At 26.2% G+C, this 23,940-nt stretch overlaps 1 protein-coding gene across 1 annotated transcript; it reads right to left on the reverse strand.

Annotated features, from left to right (window-relative positions):
• Positions 1–8,155: 8,155 nt before the first annotated feature.
• LOC131658875 (probable disease resistance protein At4g27220) lies at positions 8,156–14,315 on the reverse strand. Its single transcript, XM_058928125.1, has 4 exons — positions 11,613–14,315; positions 11,030–11,527; positions 10,082–10,714; positions 8,156–8,390 (listed from the first exon to the last, which is right to left on the reverse strand). Exons 1-3 carry the CDS (start codon positions 14,313–14,315, stop codon positions 10,610–10,612), a joined length of 3,306 nt encoding a protein of 1,101 aa, XP_058784108.1. The 3' UTR covers positions 8,156–8,390; positions 10,082–10,609.
• Between the last annotated feature and the right edge of the window lie 9,625 nt (positions 14,316–23,940).

Below are 23,940 nucleotides of genomic sequence, written 5' to 3' on the forward strand. Positions count from 1 at the left end.
TTCAATATTTGTAACACAAGTGGTAATAGTTGACTATATTAATATTGATTTATGTATTGTCAAGTGCATCATTAGGTTTCACTCCATGATAGTGCTTTTGTATTTTTTTGTTGTTTATTTATTGTTCAGACACATAAAATATTAACATTAAATGGTAGTGCAAGTCATGTTTCTGGTGTCATGTAATACACCACCAAATAATTTAGAATTTATGTAAGGAACATTCCAATAGATCATACGACTTTTGTATCTAACATACCATGATATACTTGATTTTCTAAACCGTGTTTATAATCGGGCTTCAGGTAACCTAAATTCTTGTGGGATGGGTCTCGGCAAAGAACGCGCTTTTAGCTCCCCAGGCTCGGACTAGAGGATTTGGGGTATGGCTATGTCTCAAGGCTGCTTTGAACCGGGCCAGTCCTTCGTGTATATATGGTTGCAATAATGATGGCTTTCGAGAAGCTCTGATACGCTCATGGACACCACACATTTGAATTTAAACTTTTTCCCTAAAGCAATATTTGGAGTTCGATCAAAACAATAGGATTATTCGAGTTTCTAATTTCCCTTCTTACTACCACGTGGGTCATATCTTTAGGGGTGACAGCCTATGTTGATGCATATTATGATTAACTATATAGAAACCATAATTGCAATTACGTCTCTCACAAGAAACACGGCTTTCTTTAGATGATGCGACGTTTGTGCATTATTTCGAATGCAGCCTTAATGATTATTTGATTGATAGTCGTTGGACCTTCCATCTCATTGTATACCTGGGCTAATTATTTGTATATTTATAAGGCGTGAACCGTTCATCGTCGTTTTCCTTCGATATTCAACTCAAAGCTACCTTGTGATCTTCATTTACCAGTAAGTTTTAAGTTTCCTTTGCCTTTTTTTACTTTTATTTACTTGTTTTGTGATCTATTCTCATGTGTGTGAAGATGTGCATTCCTCTGAGTGGAGGCACTACTCCCACATAAGGGAACAATCCTCTTAATTGATGACACCCCTGATATTTCCTCTTTCCCCTCCCTCCCCCCTTTGTTGCTATGAAAGATATCTAGAGTTAAGCAACTGTAGTCTGTAGATGATCCTTTTCAATAAGCCTTTATGTGATCATCTAGGTTTTGAAGATTAGGGGAAACATTGTGTTTCGACCCTTTCACCCGAACCGAAGTACAAGGGTGGGTAGGCGGGTTCTGTTATCTCAAAATCACTCTTTTACTTTGTGTGAATACGTGTGAGATGGGGAAACTAATCAACTCCTAAATTTTCATTCCCAAATAATTTTTAAGATAATTTTGAAAAAAAAAAAGGAATAAACTTTTTTGAGAAATTAATAGTGATAAAATAAAAACAGTGAAGATCTATTTTAGTCCCTCACAAAATAATACAGTCCAAATTAGTCTATCACAAAAAATAGATCTGATTTAATCTCTTATTAAATTTAATCAGACCATATTAATTCTTGTATTAATATTTTTTTTCAAACCGATTTTTTTTTATATTTTTAAACCGTGACTGGACTGCCACGTTTGATTTTATTTTTTAATTTTTCATTTTTTAAATACTAAATTAATATTTTTATCCTCTTAAACCACGTTTGGTTTTATTTTTTAATTTTAATTTTTTAAATATTTAATTATTTAATTTTAATTTCATTTTTAAATAATTTCTTAAGTCTTTACCGCTAGGCCAATATACATTCATGACAAATTATTTCCATGATTTCTAATAATATTAAATAATTCTGAATTTAAAACAAAAATTACAAAATTTGTACTAATGGAGTCTCGAACCTAAGTCCGTTAAATAATAATCATTTTATAACTAGACAAATCAATTTTTATTGCTAATATTCTTAATTATGAATACTTAATAATTTATAAAAAAAATTTACTTATTTCAAATATCACACAAATAAATATTTACTAATTTCAAATAATACAGAAATTTAAAAATAAAATTAATAAAATGTGTGTTCCTTAATATATTCAATTAAAATAGAAATAAATTAAATTATATGTAATTGCAATTAAATAATAAATAAATAAATATTATTTATTTTAAAATAATTCAAATTAATTAATAATTAATTAATAATTTATTTATTTAATAGTAATTCAATTAATTGTTAAATTAATTTAAATTAAATAATTTAAAAATTATTTAGTTAATTTAAACTAAACAATGATCAATTAGTTTAATAGTAATTTAATTAAATATTAATTTATTTATTTCTATTTGATTAATTATATTTAGGATTTATATTTTATTAATTTTATTTTTAAATTTTTGTATTATTTAATATTATTATATATTTATTTGTTTTTATATGAATTATTAACCATAGAAATTGATTTGTCTAGTTGTAAATGACTATCATTTAAGTTGAACGGACTTCAGTTCAAGACCCCATTGATATAAATTTTGTATTTTTTTTTAACTCTGAATTATTTAATACTACTAGAAGTTATGAGAATTATTTATCATGAATGTACATTGGATTAGTGGTAAAGACTTAAGTTATTGTTTAAAGATTTTGGGTTCGAATCTACATAAGAAACAATTTTGACTTTTTTGATATTATTAATTCAGAATTATTTAAAAATGAAATTAAAGTTAAAAATCAATTTAATATTTAAAAAAACAAAAAAAAATTTAATGGGGCAATCTAGTCACAGTTTAAAAGTGGTTTAAAAGTGGAAAAAAATCGGTTTGGAACTCGATATTCCCCAAATCTTCGTCCTTAGCAGGAGCTCGTTTACCACTCGAGCAAATAAAATTTATTTTAAGTATTTAAATTTAAAAATTGATATTAATTCAAAGAGAATAAAATTTAAATAGAATTAGATAATTTAAAATTTAATATTGAAATCAAAATCCATTTACAACCAGTTTTAAACGTTTATGAATTTTAAATTTGTTTTTGTGACAAATGGTTTGGTTTATAAACTATAACTATAAAAATTGATTAGTTCACATTATTATATTTATTATTATTATTAATTTTTATTGTATGGTCAAATTAATATATATTAGAATTAGAATTTGACCAAGAGTTGCTATCATGATGATAAGTGATTAAGGTTGCATCATGACAACTTTAAATTTATATATACTAGTTTGACCATGTGTGCTCCGCATGGGATTGATTTGAATATTTACCTTAAATTTTATTTTAAATAATAAATATATTTTAGTAAATTTAGTTATATATAATATTTATCGTGAAATTTTATAAATATTCTTTTAACGGCTGAGATTTGTCAAATTAAACTTTGACATTTTATTGTCATTTGATCATATCCCATATATATATATATATATATATATATATATATATATATATATATATATATATATATATATATATATATATATATATATATATATATATATATATATATATATATATATATATATATATATATATATATATATCCCTTTTAAACATTAAATAATTATCATCAAAGGACTTATTTATTAATTACTATTGAATGGAAAATCAAAAATTTGTCTAAATTACATAAAAATATATCATTTCACATTTAATTATTAGTTTAGAATATGAATAGTAAAAAATATAACTTATAAAAAATTAAAGAAATCATAAGTTTGGTAATAAATAATTGCTAATCAATAATAAAAAAATATGAGATTTTTAGATAATAATATTTTTAAATAATATAATACTTACTCAATATCTTCAAAAACATATCTTTCATATTTTATTTAATAAAATAAAAATTATTTAAAGATCTCAAGTATTTATTTTAAAATTAGTATCATGAAGGTCAAATTATAAATTAAAAAAACTAAATCAGGGAGGTCAAATGATTCTTGAAAAATCTTTCTGAAGAAAATATGTGTGTTCCATTAGATAAAATTTTGTAATATATGTCATTGGTTAGTGAATTTGGCAACATATTCATTTCATTTATTGTTTAGATTTATCTTTTTTTCCTGGTTCACATGAAAAATAACCACACATTAATAAATAAAAGAAAATGAGAAAAGAAGATAGAAAAACAAACTAACAAAAAAGTGTATCAATAGAAAAATAATTGATTTATACAATTATTACATATAAAAATATATACTTACATGAACAACCATTTCATAGACTTCTCAAACAAAAATGATGTATCATAAATCTATCCTTACCTAATTCACATAAAAAAAACCATATTCATATGAAGAAATAAAATAAAATTAGAAAGAAAGTTACCATATTAAATTAACAGACGTTAAATCAATAAAAAAAGAGTTTAAATATTTAAATAAAATAATTTGAGTTTGTATTCTTTCACAAAAATCAATATAAATGCATGAATAGAAATAAAAAAATTTATACAGAATCAAATCATACCATTAAAAAATTGTTTGTAGACAATGATCATAACTCAATATCACATATTTATATATAAAGTGATTATGGATGGAACAAAATATATGATTATGAATATAATTAAAGAAAAGGAGTTACAAAATATCATAAACCTTTTAACTACTTATAATTAAAATTAAAAGGAGTTACAAAATATGTAATTTTGTAATTCATAAACCTTTGAATTACTTAAAAGAAAAGTAGATACAAAATATCATAAACCTTTGATTCACTTTTTTTTCTGTTATAAAATAAGGAAAAAGAAGATAAAAGAGAAGAGAGAAAGATGAGAATAATTTTGTATTATTTCATTGGTGTATCTTTTACAATGAGGTTGGTCCTATTTATAGGATAATATACAAACAATCTAATAAATACAAAATATTATAAATAAGGAATAAGATGCTTGACGGAAAATCTTCCAATTATTCATAACACTCCCCCTTGGATGATTATTTTGGATATGCCTCGTTAAAACCTTACTAGAAAAAATCCATTGGGAAAAAATCTAGTGAAGGAAAAAGAGTACAATATCCTTTGAATGAGAACTGCCTCTTTAAAAACCTTATCATGAAAATCCAGTGGGACAAAACCATGGTGAAGGGAAAAATAGTGCATAACATATTTATTTCTCCCCTCATGCATACATTTATATGTGAGACAATACTCTTTGTAGTAGTTGCTTAATAGTTCTTCTTGGAAGTGACTTCATATAGTGCTGATAGTTATGAAGGATTTGATGAAGTTGTTTGCATGAATTGTTTCTTAGATCTCCATGAAATTGGTGTACCTCCACAAGTAAACAAGTGATATATTTGTGATATGCCATTATAAGGATCTGGTGAGTAACATAAACCTCTATGGTAACAAAGTATTTGTCTGACTTTGTTTCAACTTCTTTGTGTAGGTGAAGAAATGTATATTTCTAATAGATTGATAGAAATTGATATATCATGGCATGTATACTTAGCAAGACACACCAGTGCTCGAATTACACTAAGATATGGTACTTTTAAAACAAGTAGTTTTCCTCATCTTCTCGAGGTCTGAAAAAGTCTTATCCATTCCAATGGTCTAACATCATAGGGGTAGACAATATTTGTCCATATACGAACATCTTAATACCTTTTATATATAAGGTTCTTAATGTAGAGATATTATACTTTCCAAATGCTTAATTTATAAACATAGACATAACTTTGTCTTTTCTATGTCCTTTATCTCATACCGTTTATTTAAGAGATTTATAAATTTTGGAATCTCTTCAAGAATTCCAATAATTTTATGTCATCCACATAAAGAAAATGATTTTCAAAACCTTTTTCATAAAAATACAATAACATATGTATTTATTTGTATATCTCTCCCTTAGCAAATATTTATTGAGACAATTGTTTAATTTGATGGAGTAGCTTTCTCGAGATCCAAAATTATCTATATTTGAGATATTAAACTCTTTAGCGAGTTTCAATAAATATCATTATCAAGTGAGTCGTATAAGTAATATGTCACAACGTCCATCGTGTTCAAATTAAGCCCTTCATATGCTACAAGGCTAATCAAATATTGAAAAATTATATAAATCCACTATAGGTAGATATGTTTCATCAAAATCAATCTTAGGTCTTTGTGAAAATCATTGAGCAACAAATCAAACTTTATGTCATTCTTATTTTGATTTTTCACAAAAATTCATTTATATCCCATTGGTTTTACACCTTGAGGTGTTGGGACTACATGTTCAAGATTGAGTCACTTGTAAAGTGAGTTTAATTCTTCTTCAATTGAATATATTCATTTTGGCCAATTCTCACTTTGTCTACAATCTTTGATGGACTTTAATTCATGATCCTCGTTATCATTTATCATTTTTAGTGCTATATTTTATCCGAAGACAATGTCAATATTGACTTTATTTTGGTTATCTTTTGATTCCATCGCATTTCATTCATGACATAAGTTATCGAGATCTCTTTATTTCATATTTCAAGTACTTGATTAGTTCTTCTGGAACTGAAAAATAAATTATGTCAAAGTGCTCTTAGAATTTTCATATTCTCACTTGGGTCATCTTTAACTTTTGTTTCATTTCTTAGTAGAGGACTTTTAACATTGGAACCGACTTTCATACTACGCTTCAGGAGCGGCTACAACCATTTGCAATATGAGTTTATCCAATAGGAGAATCCATTTTGAGTGGAGTATTAACAGCTGATAATTTGTTTCATAAACTTTGCAAATGAACAATATTTTGAACTTTTGGTTCATATTGTTTTTACGAGGATCAAGACAACAGTTTATTTTATCAATTGAACTTATGGCTCACATTTGAACTTTTGATTCACAATTTCAGTTGCTTATTCTATCCCCATAATATTGAGAAAACTAATTTATTAATTGATAGTCAACCTACTAGGCTTCAAACAAGTATCCAATTATTGGATCAAGATACATCCTCAAATACAGGATTCAGATAAAAGATATTTTCTCAATATTATTTTAAAACTCATCTAAGCATACTATATTGGAGCAATTGAATAATCACAACACATCCAAAAATTTGGTTTCATTGACAATTATGTCTGTAGCTTTTATAGGAAAATCGAAACACTTCAACATCTCATGTTCGCTTGTGACACAAGTAAAGAAATATGGGCGGAGGTATTGAAATGGCTCCAAATCAACCATTTTAAAATGTGCATTTGCTGAATCCGTCTATGAAATATGGCGCTACCGTAATGACATGTGTTTTGGTAGAAAAACTAGAAAAAGAGACATTGGACAGAAAATTATTGATACTATTGTGTATAGAGTTTGGCAAAAGCCTAAACTTAGAAAGTGTATTAGTAAGCTCGTGCTTCCTTAGGAGTTTTCAGGGTTGTTTGTAGGCTGGAACGTTTGATCGCCGTGTTTGTACATTGTTTTTGAAATTAATGAAAAGTTTCTTTCTTTCAAAAAAAATCTCACGTTTATATTATTATAGTGAAACAAAAATAATTAAAAATCAAATATATTATCTAGTAACACCCGTGCAACGCACGGGTAGTTTACCTAGTTTGCACATAAAACTATAATAATTGAAAATATATATATATATATATATATATATATATATATATATATAGAGAGAGAGAGAGAGAGGGGTTATTTATACACATAAGACTATAGTAATTAAGTTCTCAATTTCTTTTAATAAATAGAAAGGATTCGTACCAAATTCCACATGCAACCACTAGTGCAGGAAAGACTTTTTACATCAGACGAAAAACACATTTTACATCGGATCTGAGTCCGATGTAAAGTCAAGTGATGTAGTAAATCAAAGACATTTTACATCGATCAGCAGTCCGATGTGAAAAATACACCTACCACATCGGTTGATTGTTATATCTGATGTGAAATAGGTGGTTAATTCTATTATTTTAAAATTAACTACAATATTTAACATCGGTTGCCTTAATGGCCCGATGTAAAATATGGGTTTTAACCTCAGTTGCCTTATTGGATTGATGTAAAATATAGGTTTTTACATTGGTTGTAAGGCGCGTCCGATGTAAAATGTTTGCTATCTTTCTTTAAAAATTAGGCTATTTTTTGCGAAATCGAGGTGGATTTCCTGCAATTTTTTAGACCACATTTAGGTCGTTACTTTTCATATTTTTTTTCAACATCACTCATGCCACATTTAGGTCGCTATTTTACATATTTTTCTAAACAATGAAGGGTAATTTCATTGCACCAAATAGCTAGGATGCACATATATATATTCTTCAAAATGAACCATTGATTTACAAAAGTATTCATCTAGGATACACACAAGTGTACAAAATTATAAGAAAGTTTACACACGGTGGACTACTACAACAACAAAACAAGTGAAAACATACAAAAATATCCAACCATTTATAAGTCCTTTCCCACACTTGAAATACCAACATGCAATCCACAAGAAGATGAGTTGTAGCTTCGGAAGACAACATTAAAATCACAGCTGCTGACAATAAACAATAAGACCAATTAACATTAGCAGACAACACCAAATTCAAGAAACTCAAATGAGATATAACTCACCAGATAAAACTTAATCTTTATATAACTCAAAGAAATATTTTGCCCAACGGAATCACAAATCATACAAATCATCTTGTGTTAATTTTGTTGGTTCATCAAATACCTACGATACGTGAATAACAATATAGAATTATTCTTTTAAAATTCACAAATGTTCCCAAATAGTGGGCTACTGTTACATTAATTGGGCAGTGGACATGTAGGTGAATATAGCTATTTCTTGCTCAATAGCAAGGTTGGTAAAATCAAGTTTTATTTTTGTTGATTTGGTTATATCTTAAACTAGGAGTTTCTTCACTGATGCAAGTAGTTGAAGATTCATTAGTTTATGCAAGTGTTATAGTCAATTAGGTGGTTGATGTATGGACACTCAATATGCAGCAGGTGTTCCACGTGTTCCACGTACAAGGAGGTTGTAGTTTATATTAGGAAACAAATTCAAACACTGAGATAAATTCCTATCTTTGACCTATAACACTGAATTAATGGAAATCAACTAAACAAACAAAATATGAGATGCTCACATTTGCTTATGTTTAATAACTAGCATGACTATAGCTTAATAGCTTCCAGAGTAGGACTAGGCCTTGTTTTCTTGATATATTCTTTGCATTTACAAAGTTAACATCAAGCTTCTTAATCTTCTCATCCACAGTACATTGTTTAATCTGCTATAAAAGTAATTATATTTCACCAAATGAATAACTAAAACTACTGAAAAATAAAGTGTTTGGCAACATAAGGATCCAAATTAATTCAAATCAGTGAGTATTGGAAGATCATAGGAGTGTAAAAAAAAAATAAAACATAATTAATTTGAGTCCAATAATAAATGATTTAAGAGTTAAATATGTTTTTAGTCCCTATAAATTTGCGACCCTGTATTTTTAGTCCCTATACAATTTTCCTTCAATAAATATTTTTTTTTAAATTTTTTTGCATGCAATTTTAGTCCTGCTATTTTCTAAAATTTTAAAAACTGTTTAATTACACTTTAATTTTTAAATTTTTGAATAATTTTTTTTATATATGTTTAGAGTACTGTAAAATATTTATTTACAAAGTTTTAGAATTTTTTAAAACGAGAAAAATTAAATATGAATTTTTCAAATTTCAAAAAATAATGATAAAAGTAACGAAAATCTCAACCTAGAAATTAAATTTTGAGTTTCTTTTTTTTTTCAGGAACTTTTTAAAATATTATGAACATGTCTACAAAATAATCGTTCTAAAATACACATCGGTTTGACAGTAGGGGCTGAAATTAGGTGCATAATAATTTTATAAGGACCATTCAGAAAAATTTTATAAGGACTAAAAATGTCGGGTCGCATATTTATAGGGACTAAAAACGTATTTAATCCATGATTTAAAATAACCAAAAAAAAATTAAAATTTCCAACCTATATTGAAACATGCATTGATCCACACTTATGAAAATCTAAAACATAGACTTGTTCGTGTTCTACTTTAGGAATATAAGGCACATGATAATATTATATTAATAATAATTTCAAAAATCAAAGAGCAAACTGATATTGAACAGGTATGAACAAGAACAAAGCCTAGAATCTATTGACTGAAATCATTAATATTTTTTTGAAAGGTTACCTTATAGTTGACATCCTTAATGCTTAGAGGACACGTTAGGATTCACTGTGTGCATGTATATAAATTGAACTTGATCAGTATTTTTACACTCTGAAATATGACACTGAAATATTTCCTTTGTATGAGTTCGCTTTCCACGACAGGGTAAGCCATCAGCGTGCCTGATCCTATGTAGCATTGAATACCAACCAACCTTCTCAGATTGAAAACGTAATAAATATATTAATTATCAATTTTTAATTAAAATAATGCATAATTTAAAAAAAAAAATTCCACAATTAACTCTTAACATGTGCCTAAAGGTACATGTTAATATTACCCTAAAAAGAATCATCATCTTCTAATCTTGCTTTTTCTTCTCTTTCCAGTTTTGAAAGTGAGGGCGAATAAAAAGAATCATTATCTTCTAATCTTGCTTTTTCTTCTCTTTCGAGTTTTGAAAGTGAGGGCGAATAAAAAGAATCATTATCTTCTAATCTTGCTTTTTCTTCTCTTTCGAGTTTTGAAAGTGAGGGCGAATAAAGAGAATCACCGTCTTCTAATCTTGCTTTCTCTACTTCTTCTTCTTCCAGTTTCAGAAGAAGAATCAGAATATTTTAATCTTACTCTTTCTTTTTCTTCTTCCAGTTTCATCTTAATCAACAACAAAGTCAAAATTTCGGTTAGCTAATGAAATATCTTCACACCAGGTACACTTAAATAATGTAATTGATTTTTTTTAATTGAATTTGCAAATAAAAACAATTTTATGTTGCCTTTTTAACTCCCATAAATGATTGAGTAATATATCTTCAGTAAGTCCAAACAAAATCCAGTGCAAACCAAGAAGAGTTATAAGAAATATTCAAAATGAAGCTTTGCGGTTTGTTTCTATCTCATTATCCTAACATTGAACTAAATCAAGAGAAAAAAATTAAAATATTCAACTTAACAAGGAAGAAGAGTCACCTGAACAATTTTGGGGCAGTTAGATATGTGGAGTTGTAGCCGATCAGTATTATGTAACTTATAACCATGGCAGATATTTAGAAAATTAGGTAGATCAGCCAAGAATACATGTGCTAAGTATGGAAGCACAACTTCCATTTCCTTGATAATATCGTCTCCTCCGGGACCATGTCTAAACATCTCTTCAACTTGAGCACATCTAGTTATTCTAAGCGAACTTAGTTGTGGAAGCATTCTGACCATAGCAAGAGGGAAAAGGCTTTTCAATTTGTTGCAGTTATAGACATATATATAATTTAGCTTTAGAAAATACAATTCAGCATTAGGAAGTTCCAAAGGTTCTTCATTTACTGCAACAATTTGTTCCAATTCTTGACAGTCGCGAATGGCAAGATAAATCAACTCTGGTAAGCTTCTATGTGTTTCCATGGAGAATAAACATTTCAATTTCGCAAAATTGCCCACTGTTAAAATCTGAAGACATTGGAAACTCCAAATCTGAAATGGAATATCCAAAGGTAGGTAGTATTATAAAAAAGGAAATTGCATATATACTACAAAGCATTTCAATATGAGTACTCACTTCATTCAGATGATGATGTTGTCTCTTATCATAGCCAACCTGCAAATTGAACCATGGTACATCCAATTTTGGACCGTTAACTATGGTCATTGTCCTCAGAGACTGAGATGGCCACTTTGCTTGACAATTCTCTGGACACATCCCAATTAAATTGTCAAGACCAAGGAATATGAGAGATTCCAAATGAGGAAGCATGACGTGGCTCTGGTATTGGTGTGATGAAAGGGTTTCATGACCATATTGACCAAACACATATTCCAGCTTAGGAGATGATGATATTTCCAGCTTTTGCAATTGGTTTAGTCCTTCAACATTCGAAATTGGGAATATTGACTCTAAACTTCCACAACTGAAAATCTCAACTTCCCTTAGATTGGTCATCAGAAAATGAGAATTCATTGAACTTGGAATTATTTCCCCACTTGTATTACAGCCATCGCGTTCACTTCCACTTTCAGCAATTATATGCTTCAATTCATCGCATCCACTTATTTTTAGTTGTTCTAATTGCTGCAGACTTTGAGCAACAGATGTTATGAAAAGTACTTCATCGGTCTTGCAATCTTCTAACCTGAGGATCTTAAGATTTTGTAACTTACATTCCCTAGGAAAAATGTTCTGTAACTGCTTACAATATCGTAAATCAAGTAGTTCTAGTTTTTCAAAGAAGCGTAGTACTTCCAGAGGTGGACCTCGACACAATACTGTCAAGTTTTCCAAAAGTTGAAGTCTTAACTGGACCAAGCTGGGAGTCAAATCATCTTCCTTGAAATCATAGGTTGCATCAAAGATGCATTCTATCTCTTTGCAACTTGTAAGATGGAGAGAAGTCAAATCATTCATGCCTACCACAATTCCAACCATATCTGGGATGATATTTTTACATCCTCCATGAAGGCCTGTCAAAGAAATATTTTTACCTATTTGCAGAATTGTTTTTTCAGATGCCTTCAAATTTGAGATATTACAATCCTTTAATTTTAGTGTGATTTGATCACTAAATTTAAACCTTTGTAAATTTAAGAGAATACTGATATCCATACTGATCTTTAACACATAGGCTTCGGGGTAGCATGCTGAAGCATATAGTTCCTCTAGTTGTGAACATTTTCCTATTGCTCCATTATAGGTGTTTCCAAAAATACGACATTCTGACAAATCTAGCAGCTTTAGACGTAAGAGTTTACATATTCCAATAGGAAGTTCGTTGAACTTACAACGTCGCAAGTCAAGAACCTCAAGTCTTATTAAACTTGCTATGAAAGATATGTCACCAAACTCCATTCCATTTAAGCGCAAAGTTCGAACATTGGTCAACAGTTGGATAGAGGGAGGTAGTGATAATCGTACTATTTTGTAGTTGATGGTTAGAGAAAACACCTCAAGCCCTTGTATTCCTTCAAATGTTAAATGCGATAAATCCAGGGAATTCCATGATCTACGAGCACTTATGTTTAGCAATAGCATTTTAAGATTTGGAGCAAGCAATTGACAGAAAGAGGGACTTTCATTATACCACCATGAGGATACTGCAAAACAATCTCTTATCTTGTTGTCCTCTGCAATTGTGCTAAGTGGTTTGTCCACATTTACCAATATTTTGCGATTCTTTGATCTATTTGCAAACCATAAGGCTGCATCACGAACCACATTGTGCATCTTCACGGAACCTCGCATCAGCAAACCTGAGTCTAAAAGTTGGCTGATGTTTGCTTCATATAAGCTTCTTCTTGACTGTAACGATAATCTCTCTTCCACACTCAGTCCAACCGCATACCTCAACAAATCTTCTATTGGGATGTGATAGTCTTCGGGAAAAAGAGAACACATCAGAAACAGTTGTTTTGTTTCTGGCCTTAGCAAATAACCAAAGCATAATTTAAGGCAGCTAAAAGTAGCAGTCACTTCTCCTTCATCATTGGATGCCTTTGAATCCCTCAACTTCTCTAACGCCCGACGCCATTCACTTTCAGGCCTTCCTTTTAATGATGACGCCACAGTTTTGATTGTTAAGGGAAGTCTTTCGCATTCATTGCAGATTTCCCGTGGCAAATTTTTGGAGTGTATGTTATCAACTCTTGCAAATTTTTGGAAGAAAGTCCAAGATTCATCTACAGACAAGAGCTCCAAATGAGTAGTCTTTTGGCATTCCATTGATATACAAATACGCTCGCTATGAGTGGTTATGAGGATCTTCCAAGTTCCCTTGTTAACACTGTCTAAGAGAACCCCTATATCCATCAAATGAAACTTTTCCCATAGATCATCTACTATTAGAAGAGTTCGCTTCTTTTCTTGTAAACACAGCCATAAACGCTGTGCTCTTCCCTTTTCACTTTCTTCCTCCAATCTCACGTTTAACATATCAGCCATTTCTCCTTGAATGCCTCTAACGTTTGGAGTTCGAGACACTGTGATTGATATAACCTTATCAAACATATCCAATTCCTCAGCCTTTTTGCCAACTTCTGTTACAAGGGCTGTTTTTCCACATCCACCCTCTCCATGCACTCCAATTATAGAGACGCGATCATCCACAAGTGCTTCCCAGATTTGACTATAAGCCATTTTTGTTGATTCAAAATAAATGAAGTCTTCGGATGACTGATACTGAATACCTGGTAGTGGAGCAAGATGAGAAAATGGATTAATATCATTGCTTTTGCCTTTGAATTTTTCCACTGCCTCTATTTTCTCTGCCATTTGCTTGCACAAAATATATCTTCTCCGCGTTGGAAACCATCCTTGAAAGCAGTTGTTGTCTCTCTCCGTTCTCTCCAGAAGAACATCTACTTCTTTGAGGAGATTTTCCACATCATTCAACCACTTCTCGACTGGTTCTTCAATTACTTCAGTTCTCTCCTTCGCTAGTACAATTTTAGCTTTCAAGATATCTCTTTCAGAGGTTAGCGCCTTCTTTTCAGTTTCAAGATCATCAATTACGTTATCAATGCACAACAAGTATTGTATTTCGCGGATTATTCGTCCAGCAAAATAGTTTGTCACATTAGTTCCAACATTAGTTCCAACATTAGTTGCAATATTAGCTGCAACATTAGTTGCAACCTTAGCTGCAACTGTCCCAACAATATTTGCCATCAAATAAAGAAAACCTGATAATATAATCATGTAAACAGTGTAAGTTTAAGAGAGCACCTAAGAGGGGGGTGAATTAGGTTTTCAAAGATTTATCCAATTTTAGAATACTTGTACTTATTTTTTGGTTAAGTGTTTGAAGGTTTTTGAATGGTTCTTTTCTTTTCTTGGTAATAGTGATGAAAGCGGTAAAATGTGGAAAAGTAAAGAACACAACGATATATACTGGTTCCCCTCACAATCTGAGAGTACTCCAGTCCCCTTTCCAACACGAAAGAGATTTCACTATAGTTAGAATTATTGTACAAGCCTATGCTTTACTATCTAACCTATAGGGTGATCAAAGGTTCTTAACACCTTTAAGATCATGCAACACTAATGTGGATGAAGAACAATCCTCTTCAAACACAACACTTACTTCCAACAATCCTGGATAGTAAGGGAACAAAACAATCTTATTTTCAACAATCCTGAAAAATAAGATATAATTTCTAAGTATAATTTGAGTAGAAGTTTGTATAGCAATATCAATCTTGGATTGATCTTCTCTTTCAAATAAAACAATTCACAAGGATATGTTAGTGCTCAATGTATATGAATGTATGAGAATATTTTTCTGAAATGATATGTAGCAATGCAGAAAATTTCTCAATGAAATTTGAAGAATATGGAACACTTTGTTTGAAAATATTTGTGAGAAAAAGGTTGTGAATATTATGAAAGAGGTAAAGAATAAAATCTGAAATGTATAGAATATATAGGTGACTTTACACCTTTTAGAATGGTTTCAAAACATTCTGAAAAAGTGCCACTGGTTCAGATGTAACCGGTTACCTAAAGCATGTAACCGGTTACATGATAACGTTATGCCCAGAAAATTCAAATTCACGACCATGTAACCGGTTACCTAAATGATGTAACCGGTTACATCATGTTGAAAAACATCAATAACAAATGAGAAAAACTACTGACAGCAATGTAACCGGTTACATGTTTTTGGTAACCGGTTACATCATACTAAAGATGTTTAAAAACATATTTTAAATGGGCTAAGACTTTATGGTATGCATTTGTATGAAACTTTGATAAATGCATTTGTATGAAAGTATATCTTTTGAGCACTAAACGATATCAATGTAAAAGAGTTTTAGTTTTGTACCAACATTTTAAGATCAATCAAACCAAGTCTTTAATCTTCATGAAAGTTGTAAGTCTTGATGTTCTATCCATTTATCTTTGCTCATCCTTTTTGAAATATGTTGTCTTCATCAAAACTAAGTCTTCAAGTAATTATGGAGAAACTTGAAAATACAAACAGATCAGGCAAAGATTCATCAATATGGTATGCATGTACAAGACCCAACAATAAGGGTATGTTTGAATCAGGTTTTTACTTTTTACTTTTAAAATATGTTTTATAAAAAAAATTTAGAAAAGGTTTTTACTTTTTACTTTTAAAATATGTTTTATAAAAAAAATTTAGAAAAGTGTTTTTAAGAAGACAACGAATAAAAAATTTGCTTGATATTATAATTTTTTCAAAAGAAAGCAGAAAATAAATTTTATTTGGTAAACTAATTTTTAAAACAGTTTTAGAGATGAAAAAATAAAAAAAAGTTATTTGATAATTTGATTTTCAACTTTTATATTATTAACTAATGTAAAGTAAAAATATATTTTTTTATCATAATTAATGATTTAATTTTGAATTTCTTATAATTAAATATACAAATATACAATTCAATCACTAAATAAAATTGAAATAGAAACTCCTCATCATTAAAAATACAATTATGTTCATTTTTTGAACCAAGTTAATTAGTTTTCACATAAATATTTTGTAATTATAATATAAAAAACTCATTTTATCATTAAAATTGTGCTTCTTTTTTTCATAAACAAATATCCTTTCTACGTAATTGCTTAGACTAATTTCTCAAAATAAAATAAAAAAACTGTATAAATCAAGTATCTTTAAAGCGCGATTGCAGAGAATAAATATTTCCTCAAATAAAAATACCATAAACATTGTGAAATTTTAGGGCCAGTTTGTTTTAGCTTTAAAAAAATTGATTTTTTCTTTGTATTTTTTAAAATAGATTTTTTAAAACCGTTTTTCAAAATATTACAAGTTTTTTATATTCGTTTATTCTAAAATGAAACACTTAATTTGACATCGTATAACATAAACATACATAATTAAGACCAAAACTTAGTCAAAATCATAATTTTTTCAAAAAAATTGTATTTCAAAAATGATTTTTATGAAAATCTATTTGTAATAGTTTCAAAATTAAGTGATTTTTTGAAATTTTGATATCCAATTTTTTTTCCATAAATAAATAAAATACCTAAAATGACAAAATTTGATAACACTATAAAAATTATTTTTAAAAAAAGCCAAAACAAACGGACCCTTAATCTCACATTGAATAAACAAATAATTTAGAATAGAAGACTTATTTTGGGATTGATGAAAAATGTCAAAAGCCAACTTTGTGTTTGGCATCATTTATCCAATTTAAGTAAGACGATTGAGCCTAGTTTAGAATATAATTAATACATATTCAGAATGAAAAGCACCATACCTTATCTCAAGAAGTAGATGCACTATGAGATGAGCTCAGTTGGAAATAACAGAATCAGAGAAGGATCCTTATGCTTGCACTTAATAGCCTTCAACACAATCTCATAACAAAGTGCTGCTTATATATTTTATGGTTTCGTCAACGGTTTTGTTTCCTCTTTCCCTCACCTAATCCCTCTATTCAATATTTGTAATACATGTGGTAATATGTGGTAATAGTTGACCAAATTAATATTGATATAATACTGTCAAGTGCATCATTAGGCTTCACTCCATGACAGTGCTTTAGTATGTTTTGTTGTTTATTTATTGTTCAGACACAAATAAAATATTAACATTAAATGGTAGTGCAAGTCATGTTTCTGGTGTATTGCACATTTATTAGGGGCTACTAGCAACAAGAAATCATAAATTAACATAAATTAATCCAATAAATCACATTGTTTTAAGATATTGCTTGCTTGTTTTAAGAAATTTCTTGCAGAAGAGTTGAATTTGTAAATCATAAGAAAGTTATAATTGTCGCATCTTAGTTATGATTCCTTTTTTTAATTTTTAGCACCTATTTAAAAGGTAGTGCCCTAAAATAATTTTACACAGTCATCTATTAACTTTTTTTTATTAAGAGAATTATTTAATTGAATCTATGGTGGTGATTGGTTAACAGTGTAAAAATATTTTTCGATCATTTTAAACATTATTTTATCATTTTTCCGGTAAAAATTGGTATTCATTGCGTACAACTACAGAGACTAATCCCTTAAACCGAAGGACCAATGCACGGCAAGGTTCTCCCTAAAAAAATTTAACAATGTTGAAGGCTTAGAACTTGAACCTCTAGCTAAAATAGAAGAGATCTTATTATCTCATTCAATTACTATACTTTAATCATAACTACTCTTAAAGTTATATATTAATGATTGTGATATATTGATAATATAAACTCAAAAATATAAACAGTGGAATATGTTATCACATCTGAGATGTTAAAACATAGCTGTTATGGTATAGATATCTTTACATTTTTCGGATAAACTTTGAAAAGTCACAAAGAAAGCATATTTTTTTACCATTTTTTTCTTATCATCTTAATCTTAATCTACTTAATATAAATATAAAGATGTCATAATGGCAACCCAAGCCACATGTCATCTTGATAAGAATAATTTCCACATGTCATTCAGAAATAATTCTAAATACACACCATAATTATACAAACTCAAAATTAGAATAAATAATAATTATAAATATAATAATTATATTAATCTTAATAATGTAAATAATAAGTAACAATTAATATTATTTAATAATTGACACAATATTAATAATTAAAATAATAGTAATAATAAAAATATTATTTAATAATTGATGAAATATTAGTAATTAAAATAATAATAAAAATAATAAATATTTAATAATAATATTGAGCCATAGTAATAAATAATACAAATAAATAATAATTTAAAATAGAATAAAACTAAATATAAATAAATTATATTTTAATATAAATTGTTGTGTTCACAATATATTTATAAATATTTTAATTATTATTAATTATATAAATATATATATATATATATATATATATATATATATATATATATATATATATATATATATATACATATATATATATACATATATATATATATATATATATATATATATATATATATACATATATATATATATATATATATATATATATATATATATATACATATATATATATATACATATATATATATATACATATATATATATATATATATATACATATATATATATATACATATATATATATATACATATATATATATATATATATATATATATATATATATATATATATATATATATATATATATAATTGATTAAAAAGTAACGCTTATTGACACTACCTTACGAATAAATAATATAATCATAATAATAATAATAATAAATATAGTAATTATAATTAAAATAATATAATAAATTATTTTTCCAATAATATTAATAATTATTTTTTAAATTATTTTATCTTAATAGTTTTGTATAATATAATCTAGACAAATATTTAATAACGTTTACTCAATTAATGACAGATATATTATATAAATAAATTACTTAAGTAATATGTTTTATTTAATTTATTTTATGATTAAATTAATGAAAATATTTTTAAATATATTTTATATTGATAATAATTAATAAATAGTGATGCCCAAAATTAATTAATAAATTGAACTCAATAGAAAATATAGATAATAAATAGTAAGGATAGTGAAAACTAAAATACTCAAGTAGATAAAGTATCATAAAATATTAATTTAATTTAATAAATATAGAAATATATCACATAAATATTTGATTGTATTTTTTCTTCTATTTCAATTCTGTAACTGCTATTGTTTGATTATCATTCATTTAATTATTGTATTTATATAAATATTTATTAATAAGTTATAATAAGAAATGACTTTAATTCACTTATTTAATTTTTTGTAGTCACATTAGTTAATTAAAACTAAATATTTGACTATATCATTTTAATTAGAAAGTAAACTATACATTAAGATGGATATTTTCTCATTTTGTTTTTCATATAAATTTGACATTTTTATAAGTATAATAAGATAGTTACATGTTTCTATTCAAATAATATATTTATTTTACTCAAATTTATCATATCATATATTAAGACATTTGTTTGCAATATATTTTAATATTAAAGAAATAAAAATTTGTTTTTATAAATATTTCATAACTATTTGAATGTTTTTTTTCTTCAATTCAATTTTGTAACTGCTATTATTTATTTAGAATCATTCACTCATTTATTATATTATATAAATTTGATATTTTTATAAATATAATAAAATAGTTACATGTTTCTATTCAAATAATATATTTATTTAACTCAAATTTATCATATCATATATTAAGACATTAGTTTGCAACTAGATTGTCGACCCGTGCTCCGCACGGGATTGACTGGAATCTTTATCTTAAATATTATTTTAAATAAATAAATAAATTTTAGTAAATATAGGAACATGTAATATACTCATAATAATAATAATAATATTAATTATTATAATTATTATTATTATTATTATTATTATTATTATTATTATTATGAATTTATATTATAATATTTCATGTAAAATATTATAGATCAAAGAAGTTACAACATGAAAATCAATATCATTTAATAGATATATATATATCATCAAAGAATTTATTAATTAATTATTATTGAATGTAAAAACAATTTTTTTCTAAATTACATAAAAGTATATTAGTTCATATTTAATTATTAGTTTAGAATATGAATTATAAAAAATCTAAGTCATAAAAAATTAAGGAAATGATAAGTAATAAAAAATTAAAGAAATAATAAGTATGGTTATAAATAAAAAACTAAATCATGGAGGTCAAAAGGTTTTTGAAATATCTTTTTGAAAAAAATGTCGCAGTGTGTTCCATCAGATAAAATTTTGTAATATATGTCATTGGTTTATCAGTTTGTTAGCACATCCATTTCATTTATCGTTTAAATTTATCTCTTTTTTTTCTTCTGATTTACATGAAAAATAACCATACATTAATAAATAAAAGAAAATGAGAAAGGAAGATAAAAAAACGAACTAACAAACAATATATATCAATAGAAAAATAATTGATTTATACAATTATTACATATAAAAATATATACTTACATGAACAACCATTTCATTGACTTCTCAAGCAAAAATAGGCAACATAAATCTATCATCTTCACATAATTCACATAAAAAACCATATTCATATCAAGAAATAAAATAAAATTAGAAAGAAAGTTAAAATATTAAATTAACAAAAGTTAAATCAATAACAAAAAGTTTAAATATTTAAATAAAATAATTTGAATTTGTATTCTTCCACAAAAATGAATATAAAGGCGTGAAAAGAAATAAAAACTTTTATACAAAATCGAACCATACTATCAAAAAATTATTGAATTTTAATTTATTGGTGTCTCTCAATTTCTAACTGTTTGGTGACTCTCCATTAACTTTCCATAATTTAAATTTAGGTTACAAATTGATTGAGAAAAAGTGAATATTTAAGTGTGATAGATATTATCACTAATAGTTTGAAGAGTTTGTTACGTGTATTTCTAAATAATAATCTATATCTATAATAATATGGAATAATATTAATCTTAAGACCTATTAATATATTAGTGTTATTATATTTTATAATTTTTATATAATAAATAAAATTAAATCTGAAATATATTATAGTTAAAAATATATATCTCAATTAAAAATCACATCAAATATTTTAAGGAAGAAAGTAATGGAAGAAATTATAAAAATAATTTTAATTTAAATATATTAATGATAAATAAATTATTAAAATTAATATATAGTTATGTGTGAATTAAATTTTAAAAAATGAATAGTTTTATAAATAGCCAATTCAATCACTATTTAAGGGAGAATTAATAAAGAAGTTATACAAATAATTTATAATTAAAAGATATTAATAGAAAATTAATTATTAAAGTTATTTTTTAATTATATTAGTGTTATTATATTTTATAATATTTATATAATAAATAAAATTGAAACTTAAAATGATTATAAATTTTTAACAATAATAATATCACTTAATCTTTAGTTCCAATTTTAAATTTTATATCTTATCTGTTTTTTTTTTTAGGAATTTTTTTTATTTACATATTGAATTGTAAAAAAATTAAAATACCTGGTATAAAATGTTATATTGAATTAATTAAAATGTTATATATTATCTTAAATATTTATATTTATATATAAATATTATATATAAATAGGATAAGATGCATTGTAATTTTTTATTCATATTCAAAAATTATTACTATTTTAAGTGATATATGTAGTATTTGTGATTCTAAATAAGAAAATTATTTTTTATAAGGATACTTTTTCTAGCTAAGATTATATAAGGTTATTTTGTATTATTCTAAATATAAATAAGTAAAATATTTTTTATAAATATTCTGAATATTTTGTATTATTATTATATAGCTAAGGCTCAATATTATTATTATTATTATTATTATTATTATTATTATTATTATTATTATTATTATTTTATTGTTATTAATATTATTATAATATCTAAGTCAAATTAGAATTTTTGTTTAGACTTACTATCAAAGTTGTTATTATTATTATTATTATTATTATTATTATTATTATTAATATTAATATAAGTATAATATTTAAGTCAATTAGAATTTTTGTTTAGACTTACTATCAAAGTGACATGTGGCTAAGTTTTGTTTATAGAAACTACCAAGGTGACATGTGGCTAGGGTTGCCATCATGACAACCTTGGATTTATATAGGGTTAATAGTAGTTTACCCCATGTAATATTAGCGTGTTTTGATTTACCCCCACCGTTGCCAAAGGCAGGTTTTGGCAACGGTTTTTTTGAAAAAACCGTTGCCAAAGGGTAGGGAGGGGGCAAAAACAAAATTCGCTAATATTACAGGAGGTGGATTACTATTAACCCATTTATATATATTAAGATAAGATATATTTTAATATAAAAAATAACAGTTTGTTTTTATAAATATTTCATAACTATTTGAACGTTTTTTTTTTCAATTCAATTCTGTAACTGTTTAATTAGGATCATTCACTCATTTATTATATTATTATTATATTTAATTAATACGTTATTATTTTTATTATTTGCTATTGTTCTATTCATATCCAAATCATTGTGTATATAAATATGTGATCATGGTTTATCATCATTTTCTATAAAACAAATCTTTGATGGTGATTTTTTTTTATTTATATATAATGGTTTTTGTTTCCCTTTACATATATGTCTTACATTTCGTTTGTGAGGCATAATAGAGACTGAGTTATTCTATTACAAGTATTTAAATTCTCTTTTTTATTGATATTATTTTTTCTTTTTGAATCAGGAGAAGATGATAAATTTCTGTTTGATCATTGCTGCTTGGAAAGTTTGCAAATTGGTCACTTATGAATATTTTTATTGATGTAATTTTTTAATAATTATTCAAATAAATAGATATATCTTTCTCCCTAATATCCTTATTCACCCTATTGTTATGGTTATTATTGTTCCCTTTGTTACTATTTTATTGTAAATTATTTGTTACTATTGTTCTATTTGTTCTTTCATTTACCTTTAACGTATAAATTATTAAACTAATAATACTTTTAACCTCAATCTAAAAGTTGATTGTGCATATGTTCCTGAAGGTAATATTGAGAAACTTTACGTGCTAAAAATGTGTTTGAAGAATTCTGATTTACTGGGCGTTAAACACATAACATTCTGAAAGTAATAAGCCTGTAATAAGTCTTTGGAGTATTATGATTTAGAATTTATAGCTGAATATAGTTATGTTATTAAAATATCTATTATTGTTTTATTACAAAAAAATATTTTTTTGTAAGTTATTGTATTTGGTTTCAGTTTTATATATGGCTTAACATCTAATAATTATTTGCTTATTTAGTTTTATAATGGTTCAATTTTGAAGTTTTCTTTGTGTGATGTTCTTTCACGTGATTGTGTTAGGATCGAAACTATTAATGATATTATAATGATAAGTAAGTCATTTGAATATTTAATTTTTTATTACATAA

This window comes from Vicia villosa, linkage group LG3 (assembly GCF_029867415.1).
Source record: "Vicia villosa cultivar HV-30 ecotype Madison, WI linkage group LG3, Vvil1.0, whole genome shotgun sequence".
NCBI classification, from domain to species: Eukaryota; Viridiplantae; Streptophyta; class Magnoliopsida; order Fabales; family Fabaceae; genus Vicia; species Vicia villosa.

What these genes read in the sequence shown, in the direction of transcription:
- LOC131658875 (XM_058928125.1), bottom strand. Translation starts at nt 14,315, where the DNA reads ATGGCAGAGAAAATAGAGGCAGTGGAAAAATTCAAAGGCAAAAGCAAT. An exon ending in AACATCATCATCTGAATGAA is followed by an intron (nt 11,528 to 11,612) that starts GTGAGTACTCAT and finishes ATTCCATTTCAG; the next exon opens with ATTTGGAGTTTCCAATGTCT. An exon ending in ACTGCCCCAAAATTGTTCAG is followed by an intron (nt 10,715 to 11,029) that starts GTGACTCTTCTT and finishes TTGTTGATTAAG; the next exon opens with ATGAAACTGGAAGAAGAAAA.